The sequence below is a fragment of the Macaca thibetana genome, chromosome 2 (genome assembly GCF_024542745.1).
Source record: "Macaca thibetana thibetana isolate TM-01 chromosome 2, ASM2454274v1, whole genome shotgun sequence".
Taxonomy (NCBI): Eukaryota; Metazoa; Chordata; class Mammalia; order Primates; family Cercopithecidae; genus Macaca; species Macaca thibetana.
Window position 1 is genome coordinate 146,300,747 of NC_065579.1, and position 23,880 is coordinate 146,324,626.

The window sequence follows — 23,880 nt, forward strand, 5'->3', positions numbered from 1 at the left end:
GGGGGCTGGCCTGCGGGTCAGTCCAGGAGTCCAGCGGTTCGGGAATTGCGGACGCAGCCAATGGGAGGCGGAGGCTGGGAGGCGCGCGGCGCTGATTGGCTGGCGTGGGCTTCTTAGGCGTGCGCGGCCCCCGCTTCATGTCTGTGCAGGAGTCGGCAGCTGGCGCCAGGGCGGCCGGAGGATGCCGAGGGGCCGGAGCCGGGAGGGCCCGAGGCCGAGGCGCAAGCTACCCCCTGCTCCTACCCTGTAAGCCCCGCCAGCCTCTGGACGTGCTGTCCCTGGGCCCGTCGCCCCCGGGGCTCCCGCCGGAGCTCCTTCACTCTGAGGCCGAGTCCCTACCCTCCCCACGGCTGCGTGTGTAAGTTTGGGGTTCGAGAGCCGGCTGGGGGCCTGGGGCGCTCCTAGCTTTGAGGGGACTCTAGGGGGACTTAGGGCGGGGTGACCAGGCTGCGGGCTACTGCTTTGGTGTGCCTTGTTGAGCGGTCCTGATTGTGCCGCTTAGGACTGCACTCAGGGGGCTGCGTGTGCATGTTTTGGGGACTGAGGTCAGTATCTGGCGCCAAGCGTGGGTGTGTGGGTGTTGCTGGGATCAAGTGCCCCACTGGGTGCCCGGGTGCCTGTCTGCAACTTTTGAGTCTGTGTTCATGTGTTTGTCTACCGGGCGGGGGGGCCTCAGTGTGAGTGTCCGACTGAAGTGCTGCTCTGTGCGTTTGTTGGGGTCACTGGTGTCGGGACCCGTCCCCGGGTGTGACCCCATGTGCACGGGTGTGTGATTCTGCATCCGCGGGTCACCACGTGAGTGTGCGTGGCTGAACCCCCTCCCCCGCCTTCCTTTCGTTTTGAGCCTTGGGCTTTCCTCCCACCCGGGACTGGTGCTCTTTCTCATCGGAGCTGGGCTGGGGCTCCGCGGCGCGCGGGACACCTCGTGGTGGGCTTTGGGGGTGTCAGACGCTGGCGGCACGCCTCACGCCCCCTTCCTCGCGCAGGGCCGTTGCCGCCTCCACCCAGACCCCGAGCCGCCGCCGCCGGCCATGGAGGTGGCGCCGGAGCAGCCGCGCTGGATGGCGCACCCGGCCGTGCTGAATGCGCAGCACCCCGACTCGCACCACCCGGGCCTGGCGCACAACTACATGGAACCCGCGCAGCTGCTGCCTCCAGACGAGGTGGACGTCTTCTTCAATCACCTGGACTCGCAGGGCAACCCCTACTACGCCAACCCGGCTCACGCGCGGGCGCGCGTCTCCTACAGCCCCGCGCACGGTGAGCGCTGGGCCGGTGGTGATGGGAACCCAGGCGCCGCGCGCCAGGCTAGGGAGGGGAGGAGGGCCCGGCTACTTGCTTCCCGGATGTGGGATCCGCAGGAATCGAGCTGCTGAAAAATCGGGGCGGGAGAGGTGGGGGCAGCGGCCGATTGGGGAGGGTCTGGGACCCACAGGGTTTCTGCCCACTTCCAGCTGGCCCGTGAGGGTTCCCTGTAGGGCCCGTCCGGTGGGGTTCCTTCTATGCCACTTGTCCTTCAGCTCGGACTGACATTCCTGATTATTATCGGTGGGGGTTATGTTTCTGGTTTTTTTTGGGAGGCGATGACTGCTGGTTCTGGGAGTCGTGATCTCATGTCTGTCAGGGGCGTCCCTACCTCTGCCTACCCTGGTCTTTCTGCCCACCCTGACCCTCTCTCTCTTTGCCCGCAGCCCGCCTGACTGGAGGCCAGATGTGCCGCCCACACTTGTTGCACAGCCCGGGTTTGCCCTGGCTGGACGGGGGCAAAGCAGCCCTCTCTGCCGCTGCGGCCCACCACCACAACCCGTGGACCGTGAGCCCCTTCTCCAAGACGCCACTGCACCCCTCAGCTGCTGGAGGCCCTGGAGGCCCACTCTCTGTGTACCCAGGGGCTGGGGGTGGGAGCGGGGGAGGCAGCGGGAGCTCAGTGGCCTCCCTCACCCCCACAGCAGCCCACTCTGGCTCCCACCTTTTCGGCTTCCCACCCACGCCACCGAAAGAAGTGTCTCCTGACCCCAGTACCACGGGGGCTGCTTCTCCAGGCTCATCTTCCGCGGGGGGTAGCGCAGCCCGAGGAGAGGACAAGGACGGCGTCAAGTACCAGGTGTCACTGACGGAGAGCATGAAGATGGAAAGTGGCAGTCCCCTGCGCCCAGGCCTCGCCACTATGGGCACCCAGCCTGCTACACACCACCCCATCCCCACCTACCCCTCTTATGTGCCGGCGGCGGCCCACGACTACAGCAGCGGACTCTTCCACCCCGGGGGCTTCCTGGGGGGACCGGCCTCCAGCTTCACCCCTAAGCAGCGCAGCAAGGCGCGTTCCTGTTCAGGTAAAGGCAGGTGCTGGGGACTTTCGTGGAACAGGGGAGCATTTGCGTTTTTGTGGTGGAGGGCTGTGACTTGGGAGAGGGGCAATGTCGGTTTCCCAGATCTGGGAATGGGTGATGTCCTCTCTAATAGTCCCCAATAGATGTTTGAGACCCCTGGGTCGGGGAGAGGAGACTCTAAAACTTTTGCCATTTTCTTAAGTGTTTCCGGTGGACCCCCAAAGTTCAGTTCCTTGACCCAGGGTTGGTCACTGCTTGACCAGAACACAGAATGGGAATTCCCCCTTCCCCTTCCTGAATCCTAAGTGAAAATTCAAGCTACCTCAGGACTTAGCATGTGAAGCGAGGGAAGTGAGTCTGTATGTGCATGTGTTTGGGAGCATGCGTGCATGTGTGTACGTGTGTCTCTGTGCATGTTGTGTGTGCATGTTTCAGGCATTCTGGAGGTTCCAGACCCTTAAGGAATCTGGGTCTCCAACTCAATCAGTCTGATCTTGGGATTTCGATGGATCCCCCATCTCCTTGGGAGATTTCCCCCAAAGCAAAATTCCCAGGACCTGCTCCTGCTCCCTGCCCTGGCCAGGCCCTTCCCTCTCTCTCCCTGAGGGCTGGAGTGAGGGGATGAAGCTGCAGTGCGCCCGCCCCTTTTCCCGCAGCTGGCCAAACTGGGTTTGTCCAAGAATCTGGCCACAGAGCATAAACCCAGAAACTGGTGGCTAGTGTGGAGTTCCTGCTGTCCATGTCTCTTTACCTGGTCCCTTTGAGCCACAGAGCAGGAAGGTTTTTAAAACAGTTACTCCTGAGTGCAAGAACCACCTTCTTTTGCCAGTCTGTACTGCTCATTTAAACTAAATCAAGAACAACTTCCTGGGGAACACGATGCCAGGCAGCGATCCTGCTCAACTTCGTCCCCAACCCCAGCCCCTGCTGGTCCCAGCCCCCGCTGAGCCCCGGCTCAGGATCCTAGTTCTGCTCAGGCCCGTCAGCTTGCGTTTTCTTGGTCCTTTTTCCCAAGTTTGTTTTGCATTTTATTTGAATTCCAGATGGCCTTTTAACTGGGGAAAAAAAATTACAAACAAAAAACCGAGGCCACTTATCTAAAAAAGAAAGAGCTTATTATTTATTTTATTTTAAAGAACAACAACTTCAATCCATTTTTTCCAGGTCTCAGAAAAATTCTAGGGTTCGGTGGAAGAGGAGAAAAGTTGGGGAGAAAGAGGGAAATGATTCTGGACTTAGAGCAGAAAGATGGGGTGGGGCGGACACAGTTGGGTAGAAAGGAGAGGGACAAAAGAGGAGAGGGAAAGAGGCGCGCCGGAGCGGGAAGGAGAGAGCCTCCTGGGCCCAGCCAGGTTGAGCTGGGTGACTCCTGCCACCGCCCTACCCTCGGCAAAGTTTGCAGTAAATAGCTCCTGGTTGCTCCAGAACGCCTGGGGCCCTGGGCCCCTCCTCCCCACCTCCTTCGTTTCCATCCCTCCTCGGGAGGATTGGAAGCAGGGGATTTGGCCTTAAAGGACTCTGGACCTGGGCCCCATCCCATGTAGGAAACCCTCTGGGTCCCTCTTCCTGCCCAGGCTGTCGCAGCCAGGCCCAGGCCAACCGCATGCCTGAGAGGCACCGGCACTGCTTGGCCGGTGCTCGCGTGCCCTGGGTTCCCTCCAGAGACCTTGCCGGTTAAGCAGGCCCTGTGTCTCTCCCTGTCCCCCTGCAGAAGGCCGGGAGTGCGTCAACTGCGGGGCCACAGCCACCCCTCTCTGGCGGCGGGACGGCACTGGCCACTACCTGTGCAATGCCTGTGGCCTCTACCACAAAATGAACGGGCAGAACCGGCCACTCATCAAGCCCAAGCGAAGACTGGTAGGAGTGGGCACAGGTGGCTGGGAGGGGGCTTCTGGGCAGGAGCTGGCGGTTAATTAAGGAGAAAAAACTCCTTCAAATGCAGACACTTTGCCGCTTGAAATCCTCTTTTATCATGAAAAGCACTGGGATATCAGTTGGGTCATCCCTCTTTCTGGCCAGATTCTTTTGGGCCAGATTTCCTCCTCGGGTATAGGGAGCCCACCGGGTACCCTCGCGCCACGCCACTGTGCTCCGGGATCCCCAAAGTTGAGTGTCCACGGGCTGGACTCCTGTCCTCTGGCCTCTGCTTAGCTCTTTTTTAAAAATAGGGCCATGAAGTATTTTTCCTTGTGGCTCAGCCCTCCCCGACAGCCCCACTCACAAGCTCCTCATGCTTATTTAAATAAAACACAAACTCACACCGGCCACTAAAAAAACCTGCCCTTTATTATTTTTCCATGGAGTCACCTATACTGTGTATTTTCATTTGAGTGATTTTAAAAAAATGCCCTTTCGGATCTCCTGCCGGAGTTTCCTATCCGGACATCTGCAGCCTGAAGATAAGGAAACTTCGTGTATCTGTTTCCGGACTCTGCGAGTTTTTAGAGTCTCCTCAGCTCAGTCCTGCCTCTTGCTGGGCTGTTTTGAAATTTCTAATAACCTCCACTCTGCAAATAATGCGTAAAATGCTAAGAATAATAAATATATTTTTTCAGGGCGAAGTGATTTATGAGGCTTAAATCGTTCCCTGCTTTGGGGGCCTTTTTTTTTCCCCTGGAGCGAGGGCGGGGTGAGGCCCGGGTGGGGGTAGAGGTGGAGGACGCGGCGTTGGCCCCTGAGTCAGAATTCCAGCTTCAGGCTGCTTACTCACCCCTCCCTGCCCCCGCGGCTGCAGTCCCTCTGTCCCTTCTGTGACCAGGCTCGGGCCTGGGGCCGTTCCAGGCTCTGCAGGCCTCAGCCTCCAGCTCCCAACACTCGCCACCTGGTGCACTCCTGCCTGCGGTTCTCTGGGAAGTGTTGGGGGACCCCTTCTGTCACTGTGGGGTTGGCATTGGTGGAACCGGGAGAGGGGATCTGCTTTCTTGGGTAAAGCCTCCCTCTGGCTTCTCTCTCCAGGGACCAGGCGCTCATTTCCAGACCCTGCCTCTGCCAGGCGTTTCCTGAGGGACTAGGACTCAGAGGGGCTGGGGGTGTTAAAGCTCTAAGGGTTGGGGTATGGGTGGCTGCATAGATGGGGATCAGCATTCGGGTCAGCTGAAGAGATGGAAAAGTTCTGTGTCTGCACTGCCCACTGTGGTGGCCCCTGGCCACATGTGAATATTGATCACTTGAAATGTGGTTAGTGCAATTGAGGGAACTGGATTTTTAATTCTGTTAATTTGTAGTTAGATCTTATTTAAATGGCTCCCTGTGGCCAGCTGCTACGGTGTGAGACGGTGCAGCTCTGCACTCTGTAAACCTGTGCTGGCCTCAGCTACACTGGCTCACCCAGGATTATGGATTTTGAGCAGAGTTGTGCTAGAGGAGACACAGAATCAGCCCCAGATCCAGGGGCTCGAGGGGGACCAAGCCAGCTCGGCCTCAGGATGCCTGTGCTACTAGAGAGGCCCTTCTCAGGGCCTCAGTTTCCCCATTTATGGAGTTAGAGTGCAGGGTAGTTGGGGGAGGTAGCTAATGCTGCCCTCTAGCTCTTGCAATCCCATTGATTCTAACATCAGGCTTCTGAGAGTTCTTTATTCCAAAGTTCTGTGAGTCTTGACTTATTTCATTCTCAAATTCTGAAATTCCATGGTTCTGAGATGCTTTGATTCCCCTGTGAGATTTAGCCCTCCTTGACTGAGTGGGTGGGGACTGGGGCTGGAGCGAGGGTCAGGGAGGGAGGTCTAGGTGGGCGTGGGAGCCCAGCCTGCTGACGCTGCCTTGCCCTCCCAGTCGGCCGCCAGAAGAGCCGGCACCTGTTGTGCAAATTGTCAGACGACAACCACCACCTTATGGCGCCGAAACGCCAACGGGGACCCTGTCTGCAACGCCTGTGGCCTCTACTACAAGCTGCACAATGTGAGTGTGCCCCGCCCCGGCCGCCCCACCCCTCCCCGGGGACCTCTGCGCTTTGTGCTGCCAGGCAAGAGGCCCCAGCCACAATATCCAGCTTGGCTTGGCTTGGGAAGCCGCTGCCCTGAGCGAGCGCCAGAAGGGCTTCCCGTAAGAGGGGGCGCCTTGCCTCTGTTCAGGAGATGGAGCTGGCTAGGACAGGGTCTCAGAGGGTAAGGAAGTGGTTTTTCTACTTAAAAAAGGTCAGGGTGGAGGGGAGGACTTCAGTTGGCTGGGCAGTGCTGGTATGCGGTGGGCAAAGCCAGGGAGGGTGTGGATCAACCCCATACACCAGAACCTGCCCTTCCTGGAATTGTAGCCATCTGGTGATGGGACTGTGAAGGTCGGGCACAATTCCTGGCTTCCTGGGACCCTCAGCTTGACCTGCCTCTGGTCCACGCTGTGGCAGGGGTGGGACATGTTGCTGGAGGAAAGAATTGGCCCTCTGAAAGCTGATGGTTGCCTCTAGGTTAACAGGCCACTGACCATGAAGAAGGAAGGGATCCAGACTCGGAACCGGAAGATGTCCAACAAGTCCAAGAAGAGCAAGAAAGGGGCGGAGTGCTTTGAGGAGCTGTCAAAGTGCATGCAGGAGAAGTCATCCCCCTTCAGTGCAGCTGCCCTGGCTGGACACATGGCACCTGTGGGCCACCTCCCGCCCTTCAGCCACTCCGGACACATCCTGCCCACTCCGACGCCCATACACCCCTCCTCGAGCCTCTCCTTCGGCCACCCCCACCCATCCAGCATGGTGACCGCTATGGGCTAGAGAACAGATGGACATCGAGGACTGGGCACTCCCAGGATGGGTGGACCAAACCCTTAGCTGCCCAGCATTTCCCGAAGACCGACACCACTCCTGCCAGCCTGGCTCGGTCCAGCACCCCTTCTCCTGGAGGGTGCCCAGCAGCCTGCCAGCAGTTACTGTGAATGTTCCCCACCGCTGAGAGACTGCCTCTGCACCCGGCCGCTGCCCAGGTGGGGTTTCCTGCATGGACAGTTGTTTGGAGAACAACAAGGACAACTTTATGGAGAGAAAAGGAGGGGACGGGACAGACGAAGGCAACCATTTTTAGAAGGAAAAAGGATTAGGCAAAAATAATTTATTTTGCTCTTGTTTCTAACAAGGACTTGGAGACTTGGTGGTCTGAGCTGTCCCAAGTCCTCCGGTTCTTCCTCGGGACTTGGCGGGTCCACTTGCCAGGGCTCTGGGGGGCAGATTTGTGGGGACCTCAGCCTGTACCCCCTTCTCCTCTGGCTTCCCTCTCAGAAACAGCCGAACTCCAGGCTGGGCTGAGCCAAAGCCAGAAGGGCCATGGGCCCGGGAGGGTGAGCTGGTGCCTGCTTTGACGGGCCAGGCCCTGGAGGGCAGAGACAATCACGGGCGGTCCTGCACAGATTCCCAGGCCAGGGCTGGGTCACAGGAAGGAAACAACATTTTCTTGAAAGGGGAAATGTCTCCCAGATCGCTCCCTTGGCTTTGAGGCCGAAGCTGGTGTAACTGTGTCCCCTTAGCGCAAGCCACAGCCCGTCTTGTTTGTCAGGTGGACCCTGTAAATACATCCTTTTTCTGCTAACCCTTCAACCCCCTCCCCTCCTACTCTGAGACAAAAGAAAAAATATTAAAAAAAAAATGCATAAGCTTAACTCACTGATGAGTTAATTGTTTTATTTTTAAACTCTTTTTGGGTCCAGTCGATTGTACATAGCCACAGAAGCCCTGCTATGAAAGGAGTAAACCCTACACACAAGGTTGGAGATTTGCAATTGTTTTTGGAAAAGAGCTGGGATTCCACAGCCCTAGTATGAAAGCTGGGAATGGGGAGGGGCCTTTACTGCCCTTGGTTTCCGGGGGCTGGTTGGCATTTGCTGGCCTGGCAGGGGGTGAAGGCAGGAGTCGGGGGTAGGTCAGGACCAGGACCCAGGGAGAGGCTGTGTCCCTGCTGGGGTCCCAGGTCCAGCTTTGCTGTGGCTGTCTGGATCCTTCCTAAGGTACAGCTGTATATAAATGTGTCCCGAGCTTAGATTCTGTATGCGGTGATGGCGGGGTGTGATGGCCTGCGAGGGGCCCCTGGCCCAGGAGGAGGATTGTGCTGATGTAGTGACCAAGTGCAATATGGATGGGCAGTCGCTGCGGGGAGCACCAAGGCCAGAAGTAACTTATTCTGTACTAGTGTCCGCATAAGAAAAAGAATCGGCAGTATTTTCTGTTTTTATGTTTTATTTGGCTTGTTTTATTTTGGATTAGTGAACTAAGTTATTGTTAATTATGTACAACATTTATATATTGTCTGTAAAAAATGTATGCTATCCTCTTATTCCTTTAAAGCGAGTACTGTTAAGAATAATAAAATACTTTTTGTGAATGCCCCTGGCCTGTCTTGTGGGCTCCCAGGGTGCCGAGTCCCGGGTGCGAATTTGGGCAGCCAGATTGCATTGCTCTTGTCGGCGGGGTGGCTGCGACGGGAAGGCCCCTGGAATCCAGGATGGGGCCCTGTTGGGCCTGGGTCTGATTTTGCCACTGACGTCCTGATGCTCCTCCCCTGAATTGCTCCCATCTGGATTTCCTGTCACTGCACCAGGGGTCCTAGTGAATGGGAAGATACTGGGGAGGCGCAGGGAGGCTGTGGTTTCTCCAGCCTGTGGTCCACCCCTGAGGGCTCAATGAGGCTCCTACAAACCCCATCTCCATTTGCTTCCTTCCAGGTGCTGAGCTTCCTCTCAGCTCTGGTTTCTGAGATATTTGGTCATCAATATTCCTGTTCATTGACTGACTTGACCAGCAGTGTCTGTGATCACTGATGTCATTGATTGCTGTCATCTTTGATCAGTGATGTTGGTCATCAATGATAGGCACCAGGACTGATATTCCAGATCAATGACATGTCTGATCATGAGAGCCTGCCATCAGAGACACCTGATGACTAACAACTGATCACCAATATTTCATCAATGCCTCTGCTCAACCATGAATTTGATCACTGACACCCACAAAATGTGATCACGAATGTCTCCAGTGACTGTCTTTGCTCACCAGTAGTATGCCTGATCATAGTATCTCTTCTCACCAATGTGTTGATCGTCAATGTGCTTTGTCACTAATGTTCTAGGCCATCAATAAGTATGACCACCAATGTAATTGATCAGTGTTTTTTTCTAGTGATAGATCAATCACTCACATGTGATCTCCAGTATCTCTGATCACACTGTTTCTTATCACCAGTGTTTCTTTAACAATGTCCTTGGTCAGTTGTTTCTGATCACCATTATTTCTAACCAGCGATGTGCCTGACAACCAATGTCCCTGATCATAGGATCCTCTCCCCATCAAATTTCCTATCAATGTAGTCACTAGTGTTTCTGGTTCCCAATACCCCTGAATGCTCAACACTGATCATCAAGATCTCTTATCACCAATGTCTCTGATGCCCAACATCAGTGATTGCTGAATCTTCTTCAAAGTCTCTGCTGACCAATGCCCCCATTTTCCAAAGTCCCTTATACCTCTGATCACTGACCTCCCTGATCATCAATATCCCTGGTCATCAGAATACCCAGTCACCAATGTCTCTGATCACCAAATTCTCTAATCATTGATGCCTCTGCTCACCAGTGCCCTTGACCCCTAATGGTCTGCATTTGGTTCTCTTCACCAAGATCTCTGGACCCCATGTCTCCAGTCATTGAATCTGGTCACTAATATCTCGTGTATCTTTGGCCACCAACGACATGGACACCCAATGCTTTCCCCGCTAATGCTCCCACTTACTCACAGCTGAAGCCACCCATGGCCCTGATCAATGATTGATGACATATTTGATCAATGATAATTCTGGTTACCAAGACCCCTGAACACTGGCTCCTGATGGCCAGTGTGTTACACACCCCTCCCTGACCAGGTTGTGTTTGACAGACATCTTCTCTGGCTGACTCCACCATCCCTAATGACAAGTCACTCTGATTGTACATCCCTGGTCAGCCATGGCTTCTCTTCACCTTAGTTGTCATCATCTTTGACCAACAGGATCTTTATTCACCAGGGGCCCTGAGGACAGGTATTTCTGATTGCCACCATCCTTGTTTCTTGACAGCCCTGCTGTGCACCTGGTCCAGGAGATTTTCCTTTAATTTTTTCCAATACCAGGCTGCTGACACCTTCCTCGCTTAGAGCTGGGTGGGCCAAAGCACCGGAACAGTCAGCACCTTGTCCCAGCTGCTGCAGTCCATCAGGATAGACTCTGACCTCCAGACTCTGCCCTGGTGTGCCACCAGTACCCCCTCCTGTCTTTCCCTGTGAAGTTGGCACTGAGTACAGACAGGAGCCAGCCCGGGGTTTGGCAGGGTAGGCACGTGCTTCCTTCCTACCTGATGCAGAGTGGCCCTGGGCCCCCCTGGCCTCCACCCCCTACAACTCTAGGGCAGGAGGCCTCCTCTCTTCTTGCCAGCTATTGCCACAGTGAGGGCAGGGTTGGTTCTCTCTCCTATGCCCCTAGATCGTGACAGCAGGATTGTGTGTTTCTGCGATGGGGTGTTCACGTGTGCACATCCTGTTGAACATCTCCTGTATGCCACGCACGGTTGTAGGCATGGGGCTACAGCAGGGAATAAAACAAACAAGAATCTGTCCTCAAGGAGCTTACATTCCAGGCATGAAGCATAAATAATAACTCTACTTGGCCTCTGGCGAACCATCCTACTTGCTTGGCCCAGAGTCCATCCAGAACCCAGAGCCAGCCCTGGACTCCAGAGTTTAGAGTTGAGAACCTGCAGCCTAGATCCCCAAACCAGGAACGATAGCTCTAGGCCCCAGAACTCAGGAACCAGAGCCCAGAACATACAGCCCAGAGCTTGGACCCTTCAACCCAGAATTGGCAGCTTGGGGCTGAGAGCTCAGAACTTACAAAGACCTCTAAGACCGGGACCCAGAGCCCAGACCTCAGAATTGAGTTCTCAGAACACAAAGCCCAGAACCTGGGGCCCCGAATGTGGAAACCCAAATCTACAACCTAGAGCTTGGAGCTCAGAACCCATAACTTGGCATTAAGGACATGCAGCCTTGGGCCTAGAATCTAGGTCCCAGAACCTAGAACCATATCCGAACCTAGAACTTGGCTCAGGACTTAAAGGCCAGAATCCAGACCCATAATCCAGAACAGCCATCAAAAGAGGCCTCCTTGTTTCTCTGTTGCGCCCCGGCTTATTTCCTTCCTTCTGTCAACCAGCATTTTGGAGCACACAGTGCCAGGCGCTCTCATGAGTGCTGGGAGGTGGCCAGCCGGCAGAAACAAGCGGAGAGGATCCCCTCGTCCCGTGACGTCAGCTGCAAGAGAGCAGGGGCTGTGTCTGGTCACTCTTGTGTCCCCGATGCCCCCAGTGGCTGGTGTTAGGCTCTCCCCAGTCATCTGTCGTATCTGTGCTATCGTAGCTCACTGCAGCCTCAAATTTCTGGGCTCAAGCCATCCTCCCACACACCTAAGACTTTAGGTATGTACCACCAGGCCCAATTAATTTAAAAAAGAATTTTTTTTTTGGTAGAGACAGGATCTTGCTACATTGCCCCAGCTAGTCTCGAACTCCTGGGCTCAAGTGAACCGCCTGCCTTGGCCTCCTAAAGTGCTGGGATTACAGGCGTGAGCCACCGCATCTGAATTGCAGGGGCTGTTTCTCACAAGGAGGCAGCAGCCAGAGCTGGGGGAAGCTGGGGGTTGGTGTTGAGTAGAGATGGGGGTGAGAGCCTCAGATTCAAGTCCCAGCAAGTCACTTTAGAGCAAAGAACCGAGGCTCAGGGGCTACAGTTTACAGCTTCTCTTCCCTCCTTCATAAAACAATTCACTTCTTTTTTTTTTTTTTTTTGAGACGGAGTCTCGCTGTGTCACCCAGGCTGGAGTGCAGTGGCGCGATCTCGGCTCACTGCAAGCTCCGCCTCCCGGGTTTACGCCATTCTCCTGCCTCAGCCTCCGAGTAGCTGGGACTACAGGCGCCCGCCACCACACCCGGCTAGTTTTTTTTTGTATTTTTAGTAGAGACAGGGTTTCACCATGTTAGCCAGGATGGTCTCGATCTCCTGACTTCGTGATCCACCCGCCTCGGCCTCCCAAAGTACTGGGATTACAGGCTTGAGCCACCGCGCCCGGCCTAACAATTCACTTCTAACAGTGACTCCTGCCTCCTCGAGTCACTGTGTATGGTAAACAGTTTGAATTTTGTGGCCACAAAGTGCCCAGGTATGGCCAGACACGCAGGCCAGGAGCTGCAAGTGACTGTCTTGAGTGGGTCAGGGTGGCCTTGATGATTCCCCAGGGCCTGGTGCCAGGGTGGCCGGGTGGGTCGGCCTTCTTCCCTCTGTTTGCACCTCGGTGGGGCTGGTGGGCCATGGACTTAGCTCGACTTGCCCGGCCCCTTCCTCCCTGCCTTGCACAGGGACACTTCCAGGCCTGGCTTTGATGCCCATTTGTAGGAAGAAACCAAGTGCCCTTTGTAACTCTTAGGGAGCAGTGCTGTTCTTCCCACAGCACCTCCTGCCCCCCTGGTGACCCAGTGCTAGGATGGGGAAGAGCCCTCAGGGCCACAGAAATGGACACTGCCCTTGGGGAATGCCTGCCATCCGTTTGACACAGGGACAGAATCACCTGAGCAGCGGTAAAGATGAGGGGCAGCAGGGGAGGAGGTGGGTAGATCCTAAATGAGTTATCATACAGGACGGTTCGATCAAAACTCTGCCTTTTTTTAAAGGCAAAATGGCAAATGATTCCAAACTTTATCTGGAAAAACTAACAAGATCAGCAGAAGAAGTCAAAAATTAGGAAAAATAAACTGAGGGGGTGTGTGTGGGGGTGTGTGTGTGTGGGGGGGAAATGCTTTCTGATATTAAACAAGATTCTATTATCACGATCGTTCAAACCTTGTGGTTCCGCTATAAGAATAAACAGATCAATGGCACAGATTCAGTAAACCTGCAACAGACCCTATTGTTTACAAGATAATGGGTGATAAAGGAGGCATCCTGAATCAATGCAAAAGTGGAGGGTTACCCAATCCAGTGGTGTTGGAACAACTAGCTGGTTAGCATCTCACTTGGTGAATACTGACTGTTCTGTCCAGACAGCAGGCAAGTGTGTTTGGGCAGCGTGAGGCTTTACAAAGTTTGAATGAGTTGCAGATGATTTCAAATTAGGAGATTCACATAACACACTGTGGAAGGAAACAGGCAGAAGGATACACAAGAGGTCATCCTCAATAGCAATGTGAATCCACAGCCACCAGACATCCCGACAGGTGCTGAGTCTCACAAATGATCAGATCCATGCCCATTCCACATGGGGCACCACTTCCCTCTCTCAGCAGAAATGGAAGAGACTGGGCAGGTGTAGAGAAGCAGCCTGGAGATACCTGTATGGGCAGAAATGATCTAGGTTTTGCACGCTCTCTGGCCCAGCAAGCCTCTTCCCGTACATCTCACAGAAACACTAGGATACGTGAAAATAAGCAAGCTGGAAAACAACATGTAAAGCAGACTCTGTTTTTGTTTTTAAAATATTTGCGTAGAGGTAGAAAAACACCTGGGGAGACATGTACCTGGATGATGATAGTTGTGAGTTCTGAGAAGTGTGCTGCAGACCCAGGGTGTGGAGGCGGCACTTTTCCCTTTATAACTGTGGGCTGTTGTTTTGATACGTTCTGAGTATATGCCACTTGTGTAATTTAAAACATAGTCATTCACAAAAACCTGTCTTCTCTGCCTTGTTCCTAGCTGGCCTCTCTCCCTGGGATGTTCTGTGCTTCAGATCAGCCTGGAGAATTTCTCTTCACGCTTCAAAACCCTGATCAAGGATCGTAGGGAAGCTTTATTTGAGTTCTTTCCCTGGGGCCCTTCAGGGCCTCCCTGGTCCCTAACCAAGGTTGCTCACGGTAAAGCCCCGTCTGAAGGACAGACCTGACTCCCCCTTGCTGTGCAGCTTCGAGCAAGTGGCTTGGGCTCTCTGAACCCCAGCTCCTCATCAGTCAAGACCACATTTTGCAAGGTTGTTGGAAGGATCATATGAGGAAGACGGAGGTTTCTTGGAGAGGCCACCCAGCGAGGAGACACTTCTAACGCCATTTTATTCGTCCAATCTAGGCTCATTCTGGGTAGCCCAATGGGCTTCAGACTGAGCCCCCAAGCCCACCTCCACTCTTAGAAGACCAGGGTGTTTGGGGACCCTGGGCAAACTGCCTGCCCTTTCTGTTCCTCCTTCTCCCACAGAACCAAAGGCTGCCAGGGCCGGTGGGAGTGCCAGTGGGGTGCCCTAGGCTATTTGTAGGTGTTCTCATGTCTTTCTCTATCCCACCCAACTCAGGGGGGTCCTCACAGATCGTCTGTCCAGTATCACTAGGGAAACTGAGGACTGGTGGGAGCAAGGATAGGGGGAGGGTCTCACGATCTCTCCCACTGGTATGCGGGCTGGAGTTGGGGAGCGGGCATCCCTGGAGAGGGGAGCGGCAGCTGCTCCCTCCCACAGCCCCATCTGTCCTCCTCGCCTGGCCCCAGCCTATACTGCCAGGCTCCCCAGGGGACCCTGGGAAAATACTGCCTCTGCTCCTTCTCCCTGGCCCCTCCCCTGCCAGGTCTGGCTGTTCCAATGTTCTGATGCTGTGAGGCCGGGATCCAGGTTTCCCAGGCTTTGAGGGGATGCTGGCATGGGCCCCCCCCTTTCCTCGGAATCTAGCGATGAAGGGGACTTTCTACACACACACACACACACACACACACACACACACACACACACACACACCCCACCAGCCCTGACACCAGCCCATCCTGCTTCCTCACCTTGGACGGCATGGCCTGTCCCCTCTCCATTGTGCCAGCCTCCTCCTGGGCCTCCCAGCCTCCAGACCCATGCCCTGCACTCTGTCTCTTCTTCCTACAGGTGAGGCCACCACAGGGGCCTTTCTTAACCTCTTAATTATGAAATATTTCAGTTATCTAAAAATATAGCTAATAATATAAGCAACACCATGGTAGCCTTGGTATTGATTTTCTATGCTGCATCACAAACCGCCACACACCTAGCCTCTTGAAACCACACGTGTTTGGTATCCCACGGTTTCCATGGGTCAGGATCCCAGGCATAGCTCAGTCGCAGCCTCTGCCCAGGGCCTCGCCAGGCTGCAGTCCACCTGCCGACCAGGGCTGGCTTCTCATCAGAGGCTCAACTAGGAAGGGATCTGCAACCCAGCCCCTCCAGGTTACTGGCAGAGCTCATCTCCCTGCAGCTGTAGGGGTCTCGGCAGCTCACTCCTGCACAGAGCACAGCTGACGGAGGCGTCGAGAACTGGTGAAGCACGGCCCAATAACATTCCCCCGCCTTGCGTATGCTATTGGCTGCACACAGGTCACGCTCCTGCTCACTCTCCAGGGCACAAACTCCAGGAGTTAGGACAGTGGAGGCAGCGTCAAGTCCCTTTGACACCCTCCCCAGCCCAGCTTAAGGAGGGAAACACCACGGAGATCATAGAACTCTCCTGACCTTGTTGTCCCCTTTCCCCGCCTCCAGAGATAGCCAGGGCTTCATTTTCCCATGCATGTTGTTATACTTTTACTCTAGGTGTATAAATCCTTAATGCATTATTCTGCATGTTTGTATGTTTTTTATAAACGGTGTCACAATGATGCTTTCAATGACTGGCTTGTGTTGCTCACTGCTGTGCTGGGGCTGCTCCTCCATGCTCACATATGGAGTCGGTTCCTTCGTTCTCACTGTAGTGTCATAGTCCGCTGTGCAGCTGTAACACAATGTATTTGCTCATTCTGCTTAAGATGTATATTTCAGTCATGCCTGCCTGTTGCCACCATAAACAGTGCAGCAGTGAGTGTTCTTGTCTCTATTCCCACGTGTGAGGGTTTCCCTGGGGGTATAAGCCTTAGAAGTGCAATTACTGGGACAAGAGACTTCACATTCACGTCTACAAGAGGAGGCCAAAAGGCCAGGCCTTGTGGCTCACGCCTGTAATCCTAGCACTTTGGGAGGCCGAGGTGTGAGGATCACTTGAGGCCAGGAATTCGGGACCAACCTGGGTAACATAGTGAAACCCCATCTCTCCAGAAAAATACAAAAAATTAGCCAGGCATGGTGGTGCACACCTGTAGTCCCAGCTACCCAGGAGGCAGAGGTGGGAGGATCACCTGAGCCTGGGAGGTCGAGGCTGTAGTGAGCTGTGATTATGCCACTGCCCTCCAGCCTAGGTGACAGAGTGAGACCCCATCTAAAAAATGAAAAAAAAAAAAAAAAAAAAGAAGGCCAAAGGATTTTCCAAATTGGTTGTTCCAATGTATGTTCCCACCAGCAGGGTGTGGGAATTTCAGTTGCTCCATTTCCTTGTCAACACTTGGCAATGTCAAACTGACATTTTTACCAATTTCTTGGGTATAAAACTGAATCTCATTGCTGCTGAGGGATCTTTCTAGAACATACTACAGATTCCATCCTCCCCTTGCTTTAAATCTTCTCAAGGTCTCCCCCTCCCAGGACACAATCCATGCTCTGTGGCCTGGCGTCTGAGCCCTGCCTGGTGTAGCCCCTGCCCCTCTCTGGGCTCTATTCCCATCATCCCTTCAGTCCCAGCTGCAGTCGACTACAGATGCCTGCTCTTTCCACTGAGCCACAGAGCCTGGTGCATGCTGTTCCCTTTGCATGGAACCACTCCCATGTTACAAGGCTTCTGCTTTATTAAGAAATAAATCACCGAACAGGTCACCTGTGTGTTTTAAATATTCACATTGAAGACATTAATGCCTTTGGTGCATCAAAAAGACATTGCATTATAATTGTGCTTGTCAAATGATAATTTCAGGGTTTAGAACAGAGTTCTCAACCTCGCTGCTGTTGACATTTGGGGCTGCATGATTCTTTGTGGTGGAGGCTGTCCTGTGCACTAGACAGGGATGCTCAGCAGAAGCCCTGCCTGGCCTCCACCCAGGAGATGCCAGTAGCAACTCCTCCAGTCATTGCCAAATGTCCCCTGGGGAGGGAGGACTGTCCCTGTTGAGAACCACTGATTTAGGAGATGAAATCCTCATGCGCCCAGGACAGGGTGGTCTGCAAATGGGCACATGATCATAGCCATGTGATGAACACCTTCTTCCCACCTTGAAATGTTCCATGACTGAACGAACTACCTCCCTGGGGAAGGATGTCCAGTGTCGACATCCAAGACCCTTCATGTGTGTGAGGCTGACCCTGCTGGAACCTCCCTCTCCAAGTGCTGCCAAGGTGTCACCTCCTCTGACCAGCCTTCCCAGACACCCCAGACAGTGTCACCTCTCCTTCCAGCGAGTGTTGCAGCTGCATTCGCACATTGGTGTGTGTCTGCTCCTTCTCCCAGAGCCTGGGGTTGGGAGTTCCCTGCGTGGGAGGACAGGGGTGATGCTGCTGAATTCAACTGTTTCCAGCCCCCACTCAGACCAGCTCAGGGAAGAATTGTGAATCTGAATTGTTGGCTACATAGGAGCTGCCCAGGCCCTTTGCTAGCTGACCTAGTAAAACCCAGATGTGCCCTGGGCTCCAGGAAGCAGGCCTGACTTGGGTCATGGGAGGGCCCAGGCTGAGAGAGGCATGAGGCAGCCAGATCTCCCAGTGAGGGACAGCAGGGCCCACACTTTTGGAGACACAGCAGGGCTACAGGCCTCATGGAGGGCCTGTGTGCACATGTGGGACCATGTGTACAGGTGTGCTCACATGCATAGGGGCATGGGTGTCTCAGCATGCCTGTGGAGGTGTGGGGCACCCAATCTGACCTCCCTAAGAGCCCCAGCTTCCTGTAAGCCCCCATCTTGCTTTGTTTTCCCTCATGGCATCTATGACACCTGCCATCATGCTAAATGTTCATGCATTATCACTTTCTCCTATCTCCCCAACTGCATGTCAGTATCATAAGGGCAAGGCTCTGTCTAGTGCCTTCACTGACATATGGACCCCCAGACCCAGGGGAGCGCCTGGCACACGGCATGTGTGTGGACGAGTGCTCAGGAAACATGTGTGGGTGGCTGGCTGGCTGGGTGTGTGAGTGACTGGGTGTGTGGGTGGCTGGGTGGCTGAGTGGGTGGGTGGCTGGGTGGTCAGGCGGGTGGGCGGCCGGGCGTGTAGGTGGCCGGGTGGCTGGGTGGCTGGGCGTGTGGGTGGCTGGGTGGCTGGGTGGCTAGGTGGGTGGGTAGGTGGGTGGATTGATGGGTAGGTGCATGAGGAGATGGGTGGCTATCTGCTGGTGTAGATGTGTGCATATGCATGCACGCCTTTACTCTGGAAGATACTTCAGGCTTTTTTGTTCTACAAAAAAGACCCAGGAAACTCCACACCCCAGAAACTGCAGAGCCCTGTGGGTGAATGGAGAGGCTCTGGGGTTTGGATCCTCCTGGAGGCTTCGAGTAACTGAGAAACTCAGGGTCACAGCCCTGCCTAGGGTTGCTCCATGCCAGGGGAACTGGGAGCTGGGACCCTTGAGGAGGGGAGCTACCCTAACTGGTTGAAGCAACTTGGAACTCAGAAGGCCCCACAAATGATGCCTTCACTCAGGCAGTAAATCCCTACTTGGGGCTAGATCTGAGCCTCCAGAGACCACATGGGCCACCACCAGGAAGGGTATACTTGGGTTGGGATGGCAGGGAAGGAATCTGGGGAACCCACTGGGCACCTGTCATCACTGGCTTGGAGGACTGGGCAGGAAGGCTGCCTGAAGAGGTCTGAGAGCTGAGCTGAGATCGCCCTGGCACCACTGGGGAGGATGTGAGCTCACTGACCCTTCTATGGTTGCGTAGCCCACTACCTTCCCACCCCATCGGCCACCAATCTGCATGTGAGCCTGCATGTAAGCCTGACCATGGGGCTGTCTGCCTATCATACCTTCCAATGGCTCACCAGGCAGGCTGCCCTTTCATCTGTCTCTGCCCACCCATTATCAACACTGCCAGGATGCCAACACATGCACACACAGCTCCTTCTCCATTCTGACCTCCCCACAGTAACCCTGTGAGAGGGGACCATCATTACTTCCCTTTTACAGATGAGATGAGGATGCTGGGGCACAGCCAGGTTATATGACTTCCCCAAGGACACATGGCTGGGGAGTGGCAGTGCTGGGGTTGGAGCCCAGGCTGTGTCACCTGACAGGCTGAGCTCTTCCCCACTGTGGGATCTGCCCCTTAGCCCGTCTGTCTGTCCATCCGCCCATCCACTCTGTGGCTGCCCACTATTCAGCCCCTTCACTCACCTGCCACTCTGTCCATCCAGCCGCCCGTCCATCCATCCATCGCTGTCGCCCATCCATCCTGGAGCTAATGCAGTTAGAGGACCAGGGGCCCTGAGGGGAGAGAAGGCCCCAAACTGCCCATCTGGCCGGGCCAGGGTGGCCGGGGGTGGGGTGGGCTGCCCAGGCCAGGCAGGGCTGCAGGGGGCTGGAGGGAATTAGCTGAGTGACTGCCAGGATCATCTAATTAGGAACTCTAGTGATAAGCAGATAGGATCGGGGGTGATTAGAATCCTTTTAAAAAGCCACTCCATTAATTACAGAGACAGAGAGGGGCCTCTGGCTGCTCCGAATACCAATTGGCTGCTTAATCGGCTCCATCAGCTCGCCCCGGGGAGACCTTCCTGGTACTGCTGTGTGACCTTGGGTATGCTCTGCCCTCTCTGGGCCTCGCTTGGTTGCTGAAGGTCCTTCTCTCCCTGGCCATGGCTCGGGGTTGGCTTTAGGGTGGGCCTGAGATGAGGGACATAGGACATCAGAGGCCAGGAAGGCTAGGCTGGCTCCCCGGAGAGGGCAAAGCCCTAAAAGCATCCCCTGGTGAATGGGGACAGAGAGGCTTGAAGAGGGAAAGTGGCCTGACAGCATCGAGGGTGGACCATGTGGGGCCTGCGTGTGCACTCACACCTGTGTGTCCCTGTCCCTCCAGCAGGCCCCATGGAGGCCTCAGAGCCCCTGCTGCTCCCCCTTGGCTCCCCAAACGCTGGCGTGGAAGGAGACTAGCCTGCACCCTTTGTAGAAGGGAAATTCCTCTGCACGCTGCCCAGCTCCACGGTCCACAGCAGCCTTCATGGGGAGCTCCCCACAGGGGCCTCCATCTCAGGATGCCATTGATGGTGAGGGGCGGGATCTGTTCCCAGGTGACACACCTGTTCCTGTAAGTCCTACCAAGTGGTCTGTTCTGTGTGCCCTAAGACAGCCCTGAATGGGCAGCAGTGAGGGGGTCTCCAGGCCTGTCTCCATCCTGGCTGACTCCCACAGACCCATCCCAGGAACAGGGGTCGGAGCAGAGCAGTGGCTGGAAGAAAGTTCCCCTGGGAGTACAGTGCAGACCAGAGCCAGAGTCTCCAACAAGGCAGGGAGGGCCGGGACGGGGAGGCGGCCACAGGATTCTCAGATGCCTTGTTATGCTAGGTCCCTTGTCTCTTAACATTGTTGTCACCACCCCTCCCCCACTATCCTGATTCCATCGTCATGGAAACTTCAGGCTTCACCTTTGCAATGTCAGGCCACCAATACCCTCAGCAGTGTCACCATCACCATCAACACCGCAGTGTCCCGTCCCCATCTCCTCTACCACCGCCACCATCCCCACTATCACTATCATCTCCGTCACCGTCACCATGGTGCTGTCCACCCGTGTCAGCGTTGTGTCACCACCACATCACTGTCACCACACTTCCTCCACCTCCATCTCCACCCACCATCCCACCTGCGACATCACCTTATCAGCACTGCCATCTCTACCGCCGCCAGTACCACCACTCCCACCGCCTTCGCCATCACCACCGTCATCGCCTCCTCTATCACCACCACTGGGTCTGCCTCAGCCAGACCCACCACTGTCTCTAATTAGACTGCCACCACCACCACCGCCACCACCACTGCCCCTCCAATGCCTCCCTGATGCCACCATCTGCTTCCTCACTGGTATCCTCACACCCACCTCCACCACTACCACCAACTTCATCTGAGCTGCCATCACCCTCACAGTACAAAGCCCTCAAATGCGTACCAAGGAGGAGGACATTTACTACAAGCTGCACCCTGAACAGTCTGGGACCAGCGGTCAGGGAACAAGGAATTGAGATGGTCACCTGCAGCTTCCAGGTGAGCAGCTCTCTAGAGCTTGCCTGGGAGCTGCTGAGGAGCTCATGGTATTCCAGGAAGCCCCCCATCCATGCCTCAGCCTGTGGCTTGGAAGCAGGGGCTTCACAGAAGATTGCCCTGAGCTGTTGCAAAGCTCTCCATTGTCACCTGCCTGCAACGGCCTCTCTTTTCCACTCTCCAAATCTCGTGTAATGGCAGGCTCTAACCTGGAACTATACTGGTGACAGGATTCTGGAAAATCCCTCAGATTTCTCCAGGATGCAAGGAGACCATAGAAGAGGTTGGTGTAATGCCAAGTTAGCAACAGAAAATACAGAGCCCCACACGTCAGTGCCATTACCATCGCCATCGGCATTCACATCAGTATTTCCACCACTGCGTCCTTCTCACCACTCAGCACCCCCCTCTACCATTGCCTCTTCCACAACCACCCTCACCACCATCCTCCATTAATAGCACAATTCCTGCCTCCTACCCCGTCACCACCACTGGTGACCCCGGCACCAGCAGCACCGACACTGCTCCCAGCAAAGCCATCGTTACCATCCCCGGTCAGTCCCGCCATTAGCATCTGGCATATGTTGGAGAACTGCTCACTCCCTCTTCCCCATGGGAATCTCAGGCCTCTCTCCTTATTGCCCTGAGATTTGCAGAACCTTCCTGAAGGAAACATTCTTTGCCCCACAGATGCTGGCCTTGACCATGGGATGCAGCAAGAGTGCCACACATCATGGACCAACAGAAGCTTTCAGAGGCAGCACGTTCCTGCTGGCTCTGAGTGGCACCCTCATGAGAGAAGAGTGTGTGGGTCAGAGCTGCTCCTCCAGCCTGGGACCCGTAGTGAGAAGCTATGGGAGGCGGGGCCCTGGCAACTGCCTGCAGGCACCAGCGAGCGAAGTCGGGGGAACCAGATGCTTGTCGTGAACGTCGTGAACCACTGAGAGGTGAAAGCTGTCACTGTGGCAGAGCCAAAAAGATACAACCTCTGCTACTTCCACCATCTTCACCTTCATCGTCACCATTACTGTCACCACTGCCAACCACACCAAGGGCTCACTAGGAGCCATTCCCATCACCTCCTCATCATACCTGCACCATCACTGCCAACCACAACACAGGCTCACTATTACCATCTCCTCTGGCATGACCATCCCCACCACCACTACCATCATCAGTTACTCTCCAGCACAAATCTTGCTGCTGTCACCACCAGCATCACCATCACCATGACCAAGTCCAGCATCACCCATAATTACTCTCCCCCTCACCCCCACCATGACCACTACCTCCACACCAACACTGCTACCATGGTCACCTCTACTATTTAATGACACCTTATCCATCTCCATGGACACCCACCGTGCCTCTCCCCACGGGCACCACAGTCAACAGCAACGCCTCTCCCACTGCCACCGCCATCATGGAGAACTGGGCAGGGCAAGCATCTTTCTCCTGCCCCAGTGGACAAGCCTGCAAGGGACAGCAGGTGCTAACTAGTAACAGAGACATAGTGACAAAAATCCAGCCACAGAGATAAAGAACCAGGTTCATCTGTAGCTACATCCAGTAGAGAAGTTCTGCTCTTCAACTCCTCTGCCAAGCCACATGTGTCAGCAGGTGTAGGTGGGTGGATGCCCGGCACGGGGGGTGAGTCATGCTCTGGATAAGCTGCATGGAGAGACAGCGATGGTCACTGGAGGCTGGGTTTGCAAAGTGTCTCTACAGTCTGTCTCCATCCCTCCTGGCATTTGGGATTGGTTAGAACATACTATCCCCTGCTAGGAGCCTGAAACCTAGCACCCATGAGCATTGGAAGAAAAGAGAAAGAGAGAGGGAGGATAATAGAAAGGGATAAAGACTAGAAAAAGGAAGAGGAGAAAGAAGGGAGGAATGAAGGAAGGAAGGAGGAAGGAAAAATGCCAGGAGTGAAGAAGGGAGGGAAGGGAGAAGGGGGAAGGGAGGGAGGGAAGAAGGAAGGAAAGAAGGAAGGAAGGAAGGAAGGAAGGAGAAAGGGAGGAAGGAAGAGGAAAGAAGGAAGGAAAAAAGGGAGGTAGGGAGGAAGAAAGGAGGGAAGGAGTGGGAAAGGGAGGAAGGGAGGAGGGAAGGAAGGAAGGGAAGGGAAGGGAAAGGAAGAGGGAGGGAGGAAGGAAAGAAGGAGGGAAGGAAGGGAGGAAGGAAGGAAGGAAGGAAAGAAAGCAGGCAGGTTATCTTTAGTTAAGACTTGGTGACCCCAAACATCTAGGCTCTTTATTGGTGTGGTTAGTAGGTGGTTTAGCATGGTTTTGATCTTAACTGGAGTGGGGTGAGGTGAAGGTAGGAACAGATATTAATCAGTATTGTGAATTGCTGTTTCTATATATGATCCAACACCAGAACAAGAATTAAAGGAATATAAATGCCTAAGAATATTTGGTTACCTCACTCACCTGATTCGTTTTCTAGGGCTGTTACAAATTATTACAAACTGGGTAGCTTAAAACAAAATAAATCTCTTCCCCCCAGTTCTGGAGGC

At 54.6% G+C, this 23,880-nt stretch overlaps 1 protein-coding gene across 1 annotated transcript; it reads left to right on the forward strand.

Moving 5' to 3' along the window:
* Window positions 1-117: 117 nt before the first annotated feature.
* On the forward strand, window positions 118-8,626 carry GATA2 (GATA binding protein 2). Its single transcript, XM_050781715.1, has 6 exons — window positions 118-358; window positions 987-1,260; window positions 1,692-2,333; window positions 4,042-4,187; window positions 6,102-6,227; window positions 6,730-8,626. Exons 2-6 carry the CDS (start codon window positions 1,032-1,034, stop codon window positions 7,027-7,029), a joined length of 1,443 nt encoding a protein of 480 aa, XP_050637672.1. The 5' UTR covers window positions 118-358; window positions 987-1,031; the 3' UTR covers window positions 7,030-8,626.
* The last annotated feature ends 15,254 nt before the right edge of the window (window positions 8,627-23,880 follow it).

Excerpts from the sequence above, each read along its gene's own strand:
- GATA2 (XM_050781715.1), top strand. The coding sequence starts at position 1,032 with ATGGAGGTGGCGCCGGAGCAGCCGCGCTGGATGGCGCACCCGGCCGTG. Across the intron at positions 4,188-6,101 it reads TCAAGCCCAAGCGAAGACTG|TCGGCCGCCAGAAGAGCCGG; the intron begins GTAGGAGTGGGC and ends TTGCCCTCCCAG. Across the intron at positions 6,228-6,729 it reads TCTACTACAAGCTGCACAAT|GTTAACAGGCCACTGACCAT; the intron begins GTGAGTGTGCCC and ends GGTTGCCTCTAG.